General features: G+C 41.7%; 1 protein-coding gene across 2 annotated transcripts in view; it reads right to left on the bottom strand.

Moving 5' to 3' along the window:
- CTPS2 (CTP synthase 2) overlaps window positions 1-17,614 on the bottom strand; it is a 132,646-nt gene that overhangs the window by 32,481 nt on the left and 82,551 nt on the right. For both annotated transcript variants that reach the window (XM_054007047.1, XM_054007041.1), the window contains one exon: window positions 2,819-2,915. In XM_054007047.1, coding sequence (XP_053863022.1) covers window positions 2,819-2,915 — 97 coding nt within the window. The remainder of the gene's footprint in view (window positions 1-2,818; window positions 2,916-17,614) is intronic.

Genomic DNA, 17,614 nt, shown 5'->3' with positions numbered 1-17,614 from the left:
TTTCCAGGAGTTTACAAATGATATTCTGACTTCTTCAGCTGTACTGGAAGTTTATAGGGCAGGGCAGGGCAGAAAGGTGAATTCTCTCAAAATCTTAATTCAACTATATCTGGTTCTGTAATGGGGTCAGCACCCGCTTTTCAGGAGCATGGTTTCTTCGGTGGGTCTTCAGTGACTCACTCAGCTCTCCGGTCAAGTCACACACACTGTCTGTAGGTGCAACAGAACAAAACCCTTCTGGGGCATACAGTCTTTACCTTCTCCTGGGCCTCCATACCCCAGGGCTTCCGCCCTAGAGACAGTGTCGTCCTGCAGCCCTCCCCAGGCTCAGTCCTTACTCTGTCCCAGCAGTCAGCCAGGAGCTACTTCTTAGCTCTCTTGGTCCCTGCCCACACTGAGCTGTCCATAGTCCTGATGTTCTTTTAGCCATCCAGGAACACAGGCTTCTCTCTTCCAGATCCAGGCAGCAACTGATTGCCTCTGGCTCTGCAGCTCCTTTTTATATGGCCCTCCTGCAGCCCTTTGGATTGGCTGCTTCCTCTACAGCCATTCTAGGATGCTTGGAGGACTTCTCATTTGCTCCTCTCTGGGACGGAGTGTGGTAGGACCCCAAAGCCTCAAACACGGAGCCTCTGGGCCTAGTCCACCCCGTCACAGGTTCCCAGAAAAAAACCCAGACACTCAGTTATAGCTTAATTACAAGCCAGTGTCTTGCACTGATGTATATTTTTAAATATTTTCTAAAATAGAGGAGAAAATGTTACACTTCAGTAAGCACATTCAGCTCAGGAAGGTTTCATTAAAGGGATGGCTTCAAGGGGCAATATAAAATGACTCTTTGTAACATCTGCTTGGGCCAAAAATGCATCTCCAGAAATAAAGGGTATCTGAACTACTTATCATAAATAAAGATTTCTATTTTGTAGCATTCTTTTGTTCCTGACTAATCCCACTCTATCAACAAGTAATCTCAGGTGTATTATTGGGGACTTTGTAATGTATTTGGGTACAAAATTATTTGGGGGAAAAAATGAAGTATTTTTCTATATTGTCTGAATGGAATGTCACTCATAGCATAGAATATTTATCATTCTAAAACAAATGGTCTCCATTAGTTACTTAATGGGTAATTTCTTTTTTGTGATGGACACATTAAGAGATAGCTGAAGTTCCTGTCTACTAAATGGAATGAAGCACTTAGACAAGAATCCGAATTCCCAATGTAGTTTGGGCATTTATTCACTTCCTCTATTTTTTCACCTCATATGTAAAAGTAAGAAAGGAGGCGGCTTTGGCTGAGTCCTCTAGCAGTGGACTGTGGAAGTTCATGCAGACAGGCATCCTTTAAGTTAATCAGAAGGAACATATCAGATGAGAGAAAGTAAGCAGTGTCTGTTTGCCCTAGAATTCTGGCTAGAATGAACATGACTGGATTAAATCCACACTCAGAGCATTGGGAATGAATGTGAAGCACACTGGCTATCATTCGTGTATCATATCATCCAAGTGTGCTTCAGCTTCCAAGGCAGTAAAAATAGTGGGTTTGGCATTTGCTGTGACATGCCAGGCTGGACAAATAATATTTGCTAAGCATTACTGGAGCTCAAAGAACCCTAATGCCAGGGATCTTGATGGTGAAAAAAATAGAAAATTGATTAGAATAAAAATGGACTATTATTCCATGATGGGCAACAATGGATTACATTGAATTTATGAATTACTAATGTTTATTTTATGGGAATAATGACACAAACGTTCCCATGTGACCTTTTTTCTGGCACACCCTCTGGGCAGGAGTATATCTGACAAATATCTCTGTTCAATATGTCTCAAGCTCTACCCATAGAATTTCATTCACCACTCCAGTGGGAGCTGCATGTGAGCATCAGAGGGTAGATTTAGGCTCAATATTTGTTTTCCTCTCTTTGTGCTTCTTGTAAGCTGAACACAAAAATAGAGAGGGTTATTACCACAAGAGGCAAGGACGATCATCACAGTCCATAGTTTAAAAAGTGGCTTGAACCACCAATGTCACATTCTGAAAAACTGAGGATCACACTGCATAAATAACCGCACTTAATTTAAAAAATAAAACTGCAATATTTTATACAGGGCAGCTTTATGTCCTTCTTGACTGACCCACCCACTTTTCTTGCTGGAAGTCCTGGCTCCTGCTGGGTGTACTGGTGTGTCATCAAAAAAGAGAGAGGCAGCAACAGCAGCCTGTTCTGTACAACGAGAAATGCTTGTGCCCTTGTAAAGAATCTGGCAACGTGGGGGCATCTAAGGTAACCCATCCATCTGGAGAGAGGAGCACTGTTGGGGACCTAACATGCTGAAGCCAGCCTGGTGTACTGAGCTTCCTGTCCTCCCACTGTTGCCTGCAGAGTCACCAGTCTGTGCCAGTTCCCCTCACAGTGACCATTTTATCTGGTGCTTGGAGGAGAGAAGCGAAAGTGGGACAGAGAGAGAATGAAGCTGTGTATTTCCCCCTCCAGTGCCTCTCTGGGTGATTCATTGGCATGCACTTCAAACAGGGAGAGAGGGAAGAGAGGGCTGTTAATTTATCTTTAGTAGACGTTGTTTATAGATAATAAAAAGATTCACCCCAGGAACTAATCAGATGAATAAAAAATGCTATTTGTGTAGTTGCTTTTCAGGGTAGGAAACATTTTAAATGTGGACTGCATGGTGTGTAAGGAGAGGCAATGAATGCAACCACAAGAACATGTTTGGCACAATTCATTTAGGCCTTTAAATATGAGACAGATGGCATTTTTATCATGAGAGAAAATGAAACAGGCAAGAAGTAACTTACTTAGGACAGAGTCTTCTGTTTTGAAAACAGTCTTCCTTTTTCCCAGTCTCATTGTTCCTCCCATATCTCCAGGATTGTGTTCAGGCATGTCAATGACCTTGCGAGAGAAAATATTGAAGTAGTGTTTCATGATTTTTTTATTTATTTGAGAAAAAGATTATATAGAAGTCCATGTGATATTAAAATATTAACTTTATTATATTTACAATATTTCATAGACTCATACATATTATTAGGATGGAAGACCAATGAATTTCATGTTTACCAAAGAACGCTGCTTCATAGTTGGCAAACACATGGTTGCCAAAAGCTTTGGTAGTGTTATCAGATTGCAATGATGGACATAAACCGAATATCCAACCAGACCACCTCAAGGACCGAGATAAAGACTGATTCAGGTGGCACTCAATCTGCAAGGAGTCTACATCCTTCTGGGATTTCCCATGATGATGATGATGATATATGCAACCCACATTAGGATACCATCAATGAGAGCAAGACATTTTGGGGGCAAGAAAGGTGTCATAATATCACTTCAATTCTTCGATCTTATGTACCACACTTTAAACGTGTAATGCTTTGGAACCATAGTTTGATCACAGCTAGCTCACATGATGCTGAACATGATGTGCCCTGGTCTACGCTGACCGGTCAGTCGTATGCATTGTCATTTAAGTTAACTCAACTCTTCCCAAACATGTTTGATTACAATAAGATTTTGAAATGTAGACATGCCCTTGATTTCAAAAATTACCTTTGGAATGTGAACTAGACAAACCCTGAGGTAGCCCTGACTTCCTGAGTCTGTAGGCATCCTGACACATTAGCTGCGAGGTGTGAACTGCCCTAGTCATATTAATGGGGTGGTGATTCTGAATCCTAAATAATATCAACTTTGTTAACAGTTTTGCTACAGATAACAGAAAAACATTATGAAGAAGGAATATGAAGTTCTGCACAATCTACTGTGACCGGCATCTTGTATACCTATCATGAATGGGTGGAGCTTGGTTTGTGGGCAGAACTTGGGACGATATCATCACTTTCCCTGTTGCAGCACGACCCCTGAAAGAAGTACTTTAAGATAACTCTTAGCTTCCCATTAACACAATGAATTCTACTCTCTAATGCTGACTGTCACCTGAAGAACCAGAAGCAGCTGACACTGCATTTTTCCTACAGCAGGAACAGTATTCTGATGCTGCTGCACAAAACATACCATTATTTCTGGTAGCCTCTGTAACCTGAACATGCTATTCAATTGAATATCTTTTTTGTGATGAGTGAGATTAGTTGCAAGGAATGATACAGTTAAAATTTTGCCATTTGCCTGGTTTTGCTGGTACTAGCCATTATATCTATGGGAAATCCCTATCACAGTGATAAAACCTCTCAAATTGGTAGAGATACAAATGTATGTATCCATATACGTAAAAACACACCAAGGAATGAGACTGGCCAAGAAGGGTTCAGAAAATAAAAAATAGTCACACAGAGTGGTAATCAGGAGCTGCATTTTATGAACTTTAGTTTGCCCTTCTGGAGCAATAAAAACATTCTATGAGAGCAATAATGCATTTCATAACGTGAAGCTATACAATTCAGTAGGGATGGTGGAAGGTGCTTGGGGCACTGTGCCAATGTAATTCAGATGTGCAATTATCTCTGCATAACCTCATATCTTTCAAATGTTATTCATGATCTATATTCTTGTTGTAAAGTACCATGAATAAAAGCTGTGATCAAATTGGTTTAAGATTACAAACCCAGTAATTACTTCCCAAATAACATGAATGTGGGGATTATGCAGCTTCTTCAGCCAAAGTATCACTACTCCAGTCCACATATTTTTAAATCAATTATACTTTTCTGAAGTATAATTACCATTTTACCATTAAAACTTACCATTTTATTTGCAATACACACTTGAAACACTGGCCACAGTTACATAATCAAAACATATAACATCAGAAACAGAATGTACAAAACACACAGGGTGAAATACTGACTGAAGTCAAAGGCAAAACTCCAATGGGGAGTTGCTTGCTTGCCTATAGAACATAGGAAGGGTGGCATACTGGTTCTTGTAGATGACATGGGGTGGTGGTGATGAACAGTCATTCATTCTCACTAATGATTACTCCCAATAGGATTGTGTGGGTTCCATGTTTTTGCTGTTTAATGTGTATTTCAGGTTACTGAAGAAGATCATGAGGGTCAAGGTTGTTAAAATTGTAAGCTCCTAAATCCATATTTAGTCACCTGCTTGAATTTCAAACGTGCTGAGCACTCAAATAGCATTCTACAAAGTCAACTTTAGGCTCCTATTTTAAAAATTAGGTCTGAGAGGTTTTCATCTATTGTTACCTGTATGCTGATGATTATACTCATCTGTACTTTTTATTCCCCACTTCAAATCTAAACTTTATAATCTCTTTGCCTTCCCACTACCTGGCCAAGATAGGATCTTCCATGAACATTCATTCAAAATATCCTGAAAGTAATGCCGGCAGGTAGATGGAAGCCTCTGGAGAAAATGAGAGAGATGGCAACTTCCTCCTTTGTTGAGACTATGCCTAATTCTTGAATTCTGTGACTTTGCCACTCTAATCTGGGCCTCTCCCTATACTTATCCACCCCTTAGTCACTTCCACATGAGATTACAGAACTTGGGGCTGGTCCTGAAGAAGAAGCCAAAGTATCAACTAGCCCATAATGTGGCTTCCTATTTACGAAATGGGAAACTTCAGTTGGAACATGTTACAATTTTGGTCTGGGATGTGAACTTCTATTTTTGCCTCCATGTGGAAAGCAAAGTGCTGATGAGTATCTCTAAAGCACTAAAAATAGCCACTCTATGAAACCACATCTTTTCCCATGCCCCACTACAGCAGTTATGGTTATGCAGAGACGAAATCAGAAAAGCTAAGGCACAACATGAGTTATATCTAGCAAAGGGCATAAAAGGCAATAAAAAGTTGTTCTATAAATACATTGGGAGCAAGAGAAAGATGAAGGAAAGTGTAGGTCCTCTACTTAGCAGGGAAGGAGCTTATAATCAAGAAGGTTAACGTGTTTAATGCTTACTTTGCTACATTATTCACTAAAAAGGTTAATGGTGATCAGATACACAACACCATTAATATTAACAAAATGGGTGGGGGGAAGGAACACAAGCCAAAATAGTGAAAGAACAGATTAAAGTATATTTAGATATGTCATCACAGCCTGCTGTAATTCATTCTAGGGTACTTAAGGAACTAGCTGAAACAATCTCAGAACCCTTAGCAATTGTCTTTGACAACTCATGGAGGATGGGTGAGGTCCCAGAGGACTGGAGAAGGGCAAACATAGTATCTATCTTTAAAAGGGGGAACAAAGAGGACACAGGAATTACAGACCAATCAGCCTAACTTTGAACTGGAAAAATATGGGAACACGATTATTAAACAATCTATTTTTAAGCATCTAGAGGATAACAGGATTATAAGAAATAGCCAGCATGTATTTGTCATGAACAAGTCATGCCAAACCTCACCCTAATTTCCTTCTTTGACCGGGTTACTGGCCTACTGGATAGGAAGGAAGCAGTAGACATGATATATCTTTATTTTAGTAAGGCTTTTGATGCAGTCCCACATGACATTCTCATAAACCAACTAGGGAACCATGGTCTAGATGCAATTACTATAAGGTGGGTGTATAACTGGTTGAAAGACCATACTCAAAGAGTAGTTATCAATGGTTTGCTGTCAAACTGGCAGGGCATATCTAGTGGGGTGCCAAGAGGGGTCAGTCCTGGGACTGCTACTATTCAATATTTTAATGACTTGGACAATAGAATGGTGAGTATGCTTATACAATTTGCAAAGAACACCAAGCTGGGAGGGGTTGCAAGCACTTTGAAGGGTAGGACTAGAATTCAGCAAGACCTAGACAAATTAGAGAATTGGTCTGAAGTCAACAAGATGAAATTCAATAGAGACGACTACAAAATACTTCACTTAGGAAGGAAAAATCAAATGCACAACTACAAAATGCGGAATAACTGGCTTTGAAGTAGTATTGCTGAAAAGGAGCTATGGGTCATAGTGGATCACAAATGAAGGAGTTAACAATGTGATATAGATGCAAAAAAGGTTAATAACATTCTGGGGTGTATTAACAGGAGTGGCATAGTAAAACATGGGAGGTAATTGTCCCATTCTACTCAGCACTGATGAGGCCTCACATGGAGTACTGTGTCCAATTCTGAGTGCCAAACTTTAGGAAAGATGTGAACAAACTGGAGAGAGTCCAGAAGAGAACAACAAAAATGGCAAAAGGTTTAGAAAACCTGACCAATGATGAAAGGTTAAAAAAAAAACTGGGAATTGTTAGTTTTGAGAAAAGAAGACTGAGAGGGGACCTGATAGCAGTCTTCAAATATGTTGGGGGCTGTTACAAAGAGGACGATGATCAATTGTTTCACATACAGCAGGACAAGAAGTAATGGCTTAATTTACAGCGAGGGAGATTTAGGTTAGTTATTAGGAAAATAAATTCTAACTATAAGGGCAGTTAAGCACTGGAATAGGCTTCCAAGGGAGGCTTGGAATCCCATGATTGGGGTTTTTTTAAGAACAGGTTGGACAAACACCTGTCAGGGATGGTCTAAATTTACTTGGTCCTGCCTCAGCACAGTGGGCAGGACTTGATGACTTCTCAAGGTTCCTTCCAGCCCCACGCTTCTGTTATTCTATCTCGAATGTTCTTTCTCACTGGTTCCGTAGTTAAATTTTCACGGTGGGCAGCAGCACATTGTTCATAGATGGTTCAGTCCCTGGAACGCTCATCTACTTAAAATCTACTTAAGTCTGAGTTAGGTGACCTTTAAGAAAAAATATATGATGCAGCTATTTAATCTTGTTTCTAATTAGCAGGAGATTTTCTGTCAGAGGAGTGGTGGTCTAAACCGGGAAACAGTCTATTATGTGTGGTCACGTTATTTTTATTTTTGTACTTACTTAGTTATTCTTTGATAGGCACATTATAAACTAATCCTCTACTGCTTGAACTCTAGGGTACCAGGTGAACTGAAAAGGGCTCTGACTACTAATGCTCTGTGTGGTTGGGTGAGGAAAAGAGGTATTTATAAATTAATTCCTCACATTGGACCTCAACCTGGACCCTCCTTTCCACTTAGATAACCTCTACTGCTGTCTACTCCTTTGGAGACTATTTGAGACAACCATCAATGCTTATTTGTTCCATTACTTTGGGAATGTCTATACTACAATGCTACAACTACGCCACTGCAGTGCTGTAGACACTACAGCATTGGAAAGGTTTTTTCCATCACTGTAGTAAATCCTACTCCTGGGGGAATTCTGCACTACTGCGTGCACATAATTAATGAGCCATGCATATTTTTAAATTTTTGCGCAGAAAAGAACTTCTGCCGAAATGTTACTGCAGTTCTGCCTTTTGCCCATCAGAGGATGCTGTGGTGCAAGAACAGCAGCAGTTCCCAGCAGAAAATAACTTCTGCAGTTCCGCCTTTTGCCCACCAGAGGGCACTGTGGTGATAAGACACAAGCAGTAGCTCCCGACCAGCTAGGGAAGAGAAAGAGGCTGCCTTCTTTGCAGCACCTGTCAGGCCAGGAGATAGGGGCTATGGGGAGACAGACAGAATGGGGTGATGGGGAGATCAGACAGGGGCTCATAAGGGCTAGTGGGGGAGGACAGACTGGGTTAGGGGCTGAATGGGAGTGGAGACACAGTTCACAGGGGGGAGGGAGGTGCAGGGCCACATGGTTATGGGGGAGGGAGTACAGAGCTACATAAGGACAGAGGGTGGCTGAGAGGGGGCACAGAGACACGCGGGGATGGGGGATACAGGGACACATAGGGACAGAAGGTGGCTGAGGGGGGCACAGAGACACATGGAGACAGGGGTACAGAGCCACACAGGGACAGCAGAGTGGCTGGGTGGCGGCACAGAGACACATGGGGATGGGGGAGTGGGTGTCTGAGTGGGGATGGAGGGACATGTGGACAGGGGGTGCAAGGACACATGGGATGCAGGAAGACATGGCGACAGGGACAGATGTGCCTGACTGAATGGGAAAGGCTAGGGGTCAGCCAAGGTCTGTATGGCGGAAGTTCCCTAACAATCCCTCCCTGCCACCCAAAAAAACCTGTTCCATACTTTTCCCACTCATACCCAACATCACTTCAAGTTCACACCCAGGCTCCTTCCCTGCAATTTACTTCCCTCTCTTTCAGCTCCTCCATTACCCCTGGCTCCCCCAAGCCTTTGCACTGCTTCTGAGGGATGGGGGAAATATGGTTCTGTATTGTAGTTTAAGTAAATTATTACTCAGAGTTCTGTATTAATATGCCTAGTAAGGAATCTATTTGTCAAAAAACATTTCCTAAATCTTTTTTGTTGTCTGTATTGTTACTGACATACTTGCTGAAAGGTATTTTGAAATAAATGACCAAAAATAATTGAAACTGGTGTGATTATATTGTTATTTTGGTGAATAAAATATGCAGAATTTTGAAATATTGTGTGCAGAACTTTTCGGTTTTTTGCTGCAGAATTTTTAATGTTTTGGTGCAGAATTCCCCCAGGAGTATGTTTAGGTAATAACAGTATGGTCTCATTGGTATTAAATCACAATGATGAATGACTTTAAACATCCAGAGACCTCAATATTTCTAGTAATTTTCTGTTTGGAGTATTTCATTGGTATTAGGAAATTTATAAATGCAAATGAGAAAACTGTCAGACTCAGATATTTAGTGCATAAGCCTCTACCTGTGGAAGCTGCACCATTTATCATGTTAAGTATTTGCCTTCTGGCACAAGTCTTTGCTGGTGGGGCAAATTATCAACTAGCCTAATTTTCCCAGGACCATCAGGATTTGAAAAAGCTTGTCTCAAGTCCTGCAGTACCAACTAGGAGAATGCAATAAATCTTAGTCTTTGGAAGGAGATGAAACAAATTTTTAAACCCCCAAACCTTTCATTTTTGTTTCAGGCTGCCATCTATAAATGTGGCTGCTTAAGAGCTCTGTAACTGCAAACGTCTAATGTGCCCTGCCCTGGGATGAATTTAGACCCTAGAATTGGGTAATTCCTTTTAAGAAAGAAATTAAGTGGGCAGCAGACAAAAAATTAGTAGATTATCCTAATCTACATTTTACTCCAGTCAGAATGCACCCTTGTTGTGGTAGAGCTTTTGGCTGAGGGAGTGCTATTGGTGGCTAATTTTTGTGAGCTGAGTGTGAATTCCTGGAAGTGCCTTTGAAACTGCTGGAAACACAATTTTTTAAAAAAGATTCTCTCTTTTTAATTCTAAAATAGAACAACAAACCAATATAACAAATTTGTAATTAATGCTGAACTCGTTATTTAACTTCTTCCTCCATGGCAGGTAACGGAAGGGTAGTAGAAAGGGATACCGGATAGAGGTTTGTCATTACCTTGCTTGAGTATGCCTTGAAGCACCTGGAAGTACTCATCTCATGGGAAGCAGTTAGAATTATGAACTTTTTTCCCCTTTCAAATAGTTAGTTTCTAAATATCTTTCTTTTTCTTTCTCCCTCCCCAATTTATTTGAATAGAACGAAGGACCGGGAAATGGAACTATATTCAGATACTGAAACTGAGACAGGTAAAGTTTATTGGATTTCAAGCGAAATCTCTGATATGAAGAGGCAATACAGAGTGTCTGGGCTTGCAGTCACTTTCGATTAAAAGGGCACATGCCAAAAATATTTACTTATCTTGGTTTGAATTCTGCATGAGAAAAAAAAAACCTTATTCTGTCTGTGATTCAAGGTCAAATAACTCATTTTATCTTAATATAACAAAAACTGTTCAGCTGAGATGGGCAGATTTATTAATTTTAAAGTCAATTTTCTGATTATTGCTAAATATTGTTGCTTCTGTTTTATATCCAGCTAACTTGAGATTCCAAATTGAAGAGAAAAACATATCACTTTACTGTTTAAGATGATCCCATGAGAATGTCTGATTTACAATTTGGAGCAAATAAACCAACATAGAGCCAAGTGTCCAGGAAACTTTCTTTGAGGCACATCCCCACCCCAACTCCCCGCTCCACTTACAAGAGCAACCTCAATGATGTGCCCAAGATGCACAAGTTTACAAAGGGCAAACAATGAGTGGGCAGTGCATACAAATAACAACCCCACTTATTAGCTCATAGTAACTTTTCTCACAATAAAAAACGACAACAAATAAATCTGTGACTTTTAGGACAGCTGAGTCAAGGGAGAGAATTATTCCAGGAGTGGGTGGATCAGCTTTTGTGGCCTGCGTCATGCGGGAGGTCAGACTAGATGATCATAATGGTCCCTTCTGACCTTAAAGTCTATGAGTCTATGAGACTTATTTCTGATGAGGTCCATGTTGTCTCTCTCCTTTCTTGTAGTTGTGAAGCTGGGCTTGAACCCTAGACCTTGAGATAGAACCACTAGTACTTGAGCTAAGAGACTGTCTTTGTTAGCTAGAAGCTGTGGTAAAATCTTAGTCTCTTATGCAGATCAGCCAGGATAGGAAGACAAAAACCCTTTATCCTAACGTGGCTTGAGTAACCCACAACATATACAAAACATCCATCCGGTACAAACTCGATCTCATGGTGGTGATCGAGTTTGTACTGTATGGATGTACCATGAGATGTGTGACACAAATGTTCACCAAGACCAGGGGTGTTAAAGGAAAAGCAGGTAAACATAACACAAAGCAATGCAAAGATACTACAAAGTGAACACAATTTAAAATTGTGGTGCAATTTGTGTTGACCTGACACTTTAAGGCCATGTATTATCATATCTCACAAAGACCTCAGAGACCCAAGATACAGAGGACCACACAGGCAATTGCAAAGGTAAACAGCACACTCAGTCCTGTTGCCAAGCCAGGCTGCACTGCACTCGATCCTATTTGTTTCACAAGCTGCTCAGCTGTGAGTCCATGCTGTGAGAACTACACAGAGTAACCAATTCAAACTAATTGTAACAGTTAAAATATTGATCACTGCAATTTATTCTAATGAATGAGCCTACTTCCCTGCCATTCCTCTTTAATATTTAATACTTGTTGCCAAAATTCAACACAGTCTGACTTTCCAAAGATAGACTCATAGACATGAAGGTCCAAAGGGACTAGTATGATCATCTAGTCTGATCTCCTGCACATTGCAGGCCACAGAACCTCACCTGCCCACTCCTGGATGAACCAAAGGCTCAGCAAAGCTAGGGTAATTCTTATCTCTATTCATTCAGGACCATATTCCTTCCTTTCGTTAGTTTTTTGCCTTCCAAAAGACCACAGTAACAACTTTCATCAAGAATGTTTTGTTGAAAGTTGAAAGGGCAGCAGGACCACCTCACTGGTTTCTTAACAGAGCACTGTTTAAATACCCACCATGCAGATATTTTTAAGGTATTGCTTATTTACTTTCTTTCTTTCCTCCCTCCCTCCTCCCCATGTTAGTATGGCTTAGTTTAGTTTCTTGCCTACTACATACTCTACCTCAATTCGCCAGTATTGGTACCTCACCCTCCATTTAAAAGCATACACAGTTGAAATAAAACTATAATTGCAACTGGCCAGTTCAACCACTGGATGGCAATATTACTTAGCAAATTACCAGCATAAACAGATCTAACAAGGATCTCCTTAAGGGCTGTTGTAAAGAATGATGAGAATCTATAGATGGTTTGTCTGTAGTGCAGTCACTAGAGCTTGTAGTTAACTTTTACTCTCGTGCAGGGATAGACTGACCAGATCACAACACTAAAATATCAGGACACATTGGGGTGCCTTCAGCCCCGCCCACATTCCACTCCCTCTCCTCCCAAGCTCTGCCCCCAATCTAGCCCATGTCCCGCCCCCTCCCTGCTCGCCCCCCCCACTGCGCCCTTCCTCATCCCCCGGCCCCCTGCTGGCTTGTGCGTCCCTCTCAGTCCACCCACCCCCCGCCTTTTCCCGCCCAAGCATCTGCCCTTGCTCTGCCCCCATTCTCCCTTGGTGGAGCCCAAGACACAGACCCCTGCTGTAAGAAGTGAAGAGGAGGAGGAGAGGGACACATATCGGGGGGGAAGGGGATCTGGCTATGCCACAAACCAGGACCAGTTTGAGACTCCGCTGCGGTCTGGCTAGTCCCGCCAGCCAAACACGGACAAGCCCGATCCAGGGAATGCTCCTCGGGTAAGTGCTTTTCCCCTTACAGTGTTTAAAAACAATGGTGGCACCTGGCCCATCCCAAGTTACCAAAAGCACACGTCTCAACGTTTAACTGTCTTACTCAGACAGGAGGAGGTAGCAGTACAACAAACAGAGCTAGAGTTATCTGCTTTTCATTCCCCTGTAGGATTAGGAGGAGGAAGGAGGGCATATGGAGCACCCTGTTGATTTATATAGGGAAGACCCTTGTATCCTTCTGAGAGATCTCAATGAACCTTTCACAGAGATACTCCGCAATCCTCTCCCAAAAGTTTCTAGGAATGGCCGCCTTATTTCTTCCTATGCGGTAGGACACTTTCCCACAATGAGTTCCGCTGGCCCCACTGCAGTGAACAGATTAGCAGCCTACGGGCGCAGGCAGCTTTAGGATGGCAGCAGCAGCTGTGCCTCTGTGACCCTCAGGTGTGAGATATCAGCTAGTATCACTGCCGCCTGTGGGAAATAATGCCAATTTTTAGTGCCATTGCCCTACATTTGTACCCATTGTACCTATTTCATGCAGCCAGAAGTATTATTGCCCTCCTCCTCCTCTCTCCGCCCTCCTCTTCCTGGCCTCTCGTGGGTGATATTCTCTGTGGCTGGGGCTGGAAAGTGGTGCTGTGCAGAGGCATGCCACAGCTGAAGTGTCAAGAAACATCTTACTAAAACCTACTCTGAAACCTTACTAAAAATGTTGATGGAAATGAGGGAAGGGAGTTTGAGAGAGACAAGGCGGATGAAGTAATATCTTTTATTGGACCAACTTCTGCTGGCAAGAGAGACAAGCTTTCAAGTTGCACTCCCATCTCTCTCCTGGTGAGAGAGGGTTGGAGAGATGGCTGCAAGGCTGGAGGCAGCAGGAAGATTGGCTTCTCCAGTGTGAGAGACTGTGCTCCTCCCCATATAGGAGACACCCAAAACTCAGTGCCTGTTTAGGAGAAGGACTGACACCCCGGGGCCAGTGACAGGACAACATCTGCCCCAGTGAGGGGGCCACGGAAAGGTATTCCCTTTTTGTTTTGGTGCTTTATAGACGTGTTCCCCTTTGTTTGGCAGAGGAGCACTCCTCAGGCCTGCCCTGAGGCCTACCAGGATAGCTCTGAGAAACAAACCCCGAAGAGGGAAGACAGACATGCTCCAGAGTGGGGGCTGATTTACTCCAGGCCCTGACCCTGCCAGATGAGGGAGCGCTAAGCCCAGCAAAGCAGAAGGGGTGCCTTGCCACACGATATTTTATATATACACACAATATTTTATATATACACACACACACACCCTTAATTTAACAGTAGTTAAGGATGCTCTCATTAATAAACTAATCCATAATAAATTAGGAATACAAAATTAATGATTAAAAAGGATTAAAAGGTTGCAAAATCAAGTACTTTCAAGTCAGGAAATGCCAAAATGAATATTGCTCTTGCAACCTTAATTCCTACCCCTCAACCCCCCATGCATATATACTATAATATAGGCTTTAGTTACAAGCAGAAGTGACTGTGAAAAATTTGGCATACAGTAACTCCTCACTTAAAGTCGTCCTGGTTAACATTGTTTCATTGCTGATCAATTAGAGAACATGCTCGTTTAAAGTTGCACAATGCTCCCTTATAAAGTTGTTTGGCAGCTGCCTGCTTTGTCCACTGCTTGCAGAAAGAGCAGCCCGTTGGAGCTAACTGGTGGGTGCTTGGAACCAGGGTGGACCGGCAGCCCCCCATCAGCTCCCCACTCCCCTAAGTTCCCTGTGCAACAGCCGCCCAGCAGGCTATCAAATGCCGGCAGTTCAGCTGTCCCTCCCCACACTGCCATGTGCTGCTCCTGCCCTCTGCCTTGGAGCTGCTCCAGAGAGCCTCCTGCTTGCTGTGCAAGTAGGGGGTGGTGGTGGAAGGGGTGCTAATGTCAGGGTGTCCCCCTCGTCCCCCCACTCCTTTACGCCATCCATGGAACTGGAGGGGGGGACATGACAGGACTCAAGACGGAGGGAGCTTGCTGGCAGCAGCTGCTTCTCAACTTGCTGATCTACTTAAAAAGGCAATGTACTCAGAATGGAGTGAGCATACTTAAAGGGGCAATGTGCATCTCTCTCTCTCTCATACACACGGTGTGTGTCTCTGTCGCTCTCTGCCATGCTCATGCTGTCTCCCCTCCCTCCATTCATGCTGCCTTGTAGAGTGTGAGGCTACATTAACAACAATGTGTTAACCCTTGAGGGTTCAGCCGAGTGCTGGTTCATCATTTAGCAGTAAGGCATTCCCTGGGAAATATCCCACCCTCTTCCACCCTCTGACTCCACCACCTAAACCAAGCTTCACAATCATCATTGCTGTGTACAGTATTAAATTGTTTAAAACTTATACTGTGTATATATATAGACTATATATAGAGTCTAACTAGAGAGAGAGAGACACACACACACACATATATATATGTGTATGTCTTTTGTCTGGCAAAAAAAATTTCCCTGGAACCTAACCCACCCTATTTACATTAATTCTTATGCGGAAATTGGATTCGCTTAACATCGTTTTGCTTAAAGTAGCATTTTTCAGGAACATAACTACAACGTTAATAAAGGAGTTACTGTACATGACTTGTCCAATATCACACAGAAACTTGGTGGCAGAGGCTGGGATAGAATCCAAGTCTCTAGAGAGGCCTTCACCTGGTCTAACCATTAAACCATCCTGTCTCTTCCTGCAGTCCCCTGCCTCATACACTACCCACCTTCCAGCTTCCTACAGACAACAGCCTCCTTCGTTACAAAATCCTTATTTATCCCCAGATGAGATCCATCTTTTGCACTGAATGAACCAGAGGTCCCTGTGTAAAAAGTAATATGGGATCATGGAATTAAAGGTTGTATTATAAATAATGCATATACCCAAGCGGATTTAATTTAGGTAGCATGGGCAACATTTTATTCTGGCATTTCCTAATTTGAGAGTGTTTGACTTTGCAATCTTTTTATCCTTTTTAATCTTTAACTTCGTATTTCCTAATTTTTTATAGTTTAGTTTATTGATGAGAGCAAGCTTACCTAACGTTTAACAAAGTTTTTGTTTATGAATTTCCTTAGTTTTATAATGTGTGCTATTTAAATAATAAAGCATTTACAGATTTGTTTAAGATGTTCAGTTTTCACAGCATGGGGGGGGAACAATAGATACATTTTACTGCACCATCTACATAACTTTTTTTATAAAACAGAAAACAGGAGGCACTCATGCTATAAGTTCTCACTTTTTCTGAAAGGTAAATATTCAGAAAGCTATAGCCCCCGCAATCTGCAAGCAGTATCTAAACAATATTTGTGAAAAAGAACTTGCAGTTTTGAATCTTATTTTCATGCAACCCTTGCTGAGGAAAGTAACAATTACCCTTTGAATAGAAACAGTACAACTTACCCTAGTACAAACCCAAAGAAGCAGAGCAGGAGCTGATTCAAACCCTATCTCCTTTCATTACAGCTCTGCCTGGGATCTATCATATAATAATGTTATGATCAGCTGCCAGAAATCAGTTATCAAAGACAGCCGTTGCCATGACAACTAGGGCACTAGTGATTCTCCCAAAGTATGCAAATGAACTGGAAGGAGTGAGTGATAAATGGCTGATATTCTTGGATGTCACAATATCCAATATCTCAGATGGTCCCTCACAAAAGGCTCTTACGCAAAGTAAGCTGTCATGGGATAAGAGGGAAGGTCCTCTCATGGATTGGTAACTGGTTAAAAGATAAGAAACATAGGGTAGGAATAAATGGTCAGTATTCAGAATGGAGAGAAGTAAATAGTCGTGTCCCCCAGGGGTCGGTACTGGGACCAGTCCTATTCAACATATTCATAAATGATCTAGAAAAAGGGGTAAACAGTGAAGTGGCAAAATTTGCAGATGATACAAAACTACTCAAGATAGTTAAGTCCCAAGCAGACTGTGAAGAGCTACAAAAGAATCTCACAAAACTGGGTGATTGGGCAACAAAATGGCAGATGAAATTAAATGTTGATAAATGCAAAGTAATGCATATTGGAAAACATATCCTAATAATACATATAAAATGATGGGGTCTAAATTAGCTGTTACCATTCAAGAAAGAGAGCTTGGAGTCATTGTGGATAGTTCTCTGAAAACATCCACTCAATGTGCAGTGGCAGTCAAAAAAGCAAACAGAATGTTGGGAATCATTATGAAAGGAATAGATAATAAGACAGAAAATATCATATTGCCTCTATATAAATCCATGGTATGCCCACATCTTGAATACTGCATGCAGATGTGATTGCCCCATTTCAAAAAAGATATATTGAAATTGGTAAATGTTCAGAAAAGGGCAACAAAAACAATTAGGGGTATGAAAGGGCTTCCATATGAGAAGAGATTAATAAGACTCGGACTTTTAGGCTTGGAAAAGAGACTATTAAGGGGGGATATGATAGAGGTCTATAAAATCATGACTGGTGTGGAGAAAGTAAATAAGAAAGTGTTATTTACTCCTTCTTATAACACATGAACTAGGGGTCACCAAATGAAATTAATAGGCAGCAGGTTTA

Source organism: Malaclemys terrapin, chromosome 1, assembly GCF_027887155.1.
Source record: "Malaclemys terrapin pileata isolate rMalTer1 chromosome 1, rMalTer1.hap1, whole genome shotgun sequence".
NCBI classification, from domain to species: domain Eukaryota; kingdom Metazoa; phylum Chordata; order Testudines; family Emydidae; genus Malaclemys; species Malaclemys terrapin.
Note: the sequence above shows the minus strand (reverse complement) of the source record. Positions and strands in the feature narration are given on the sequence as shown.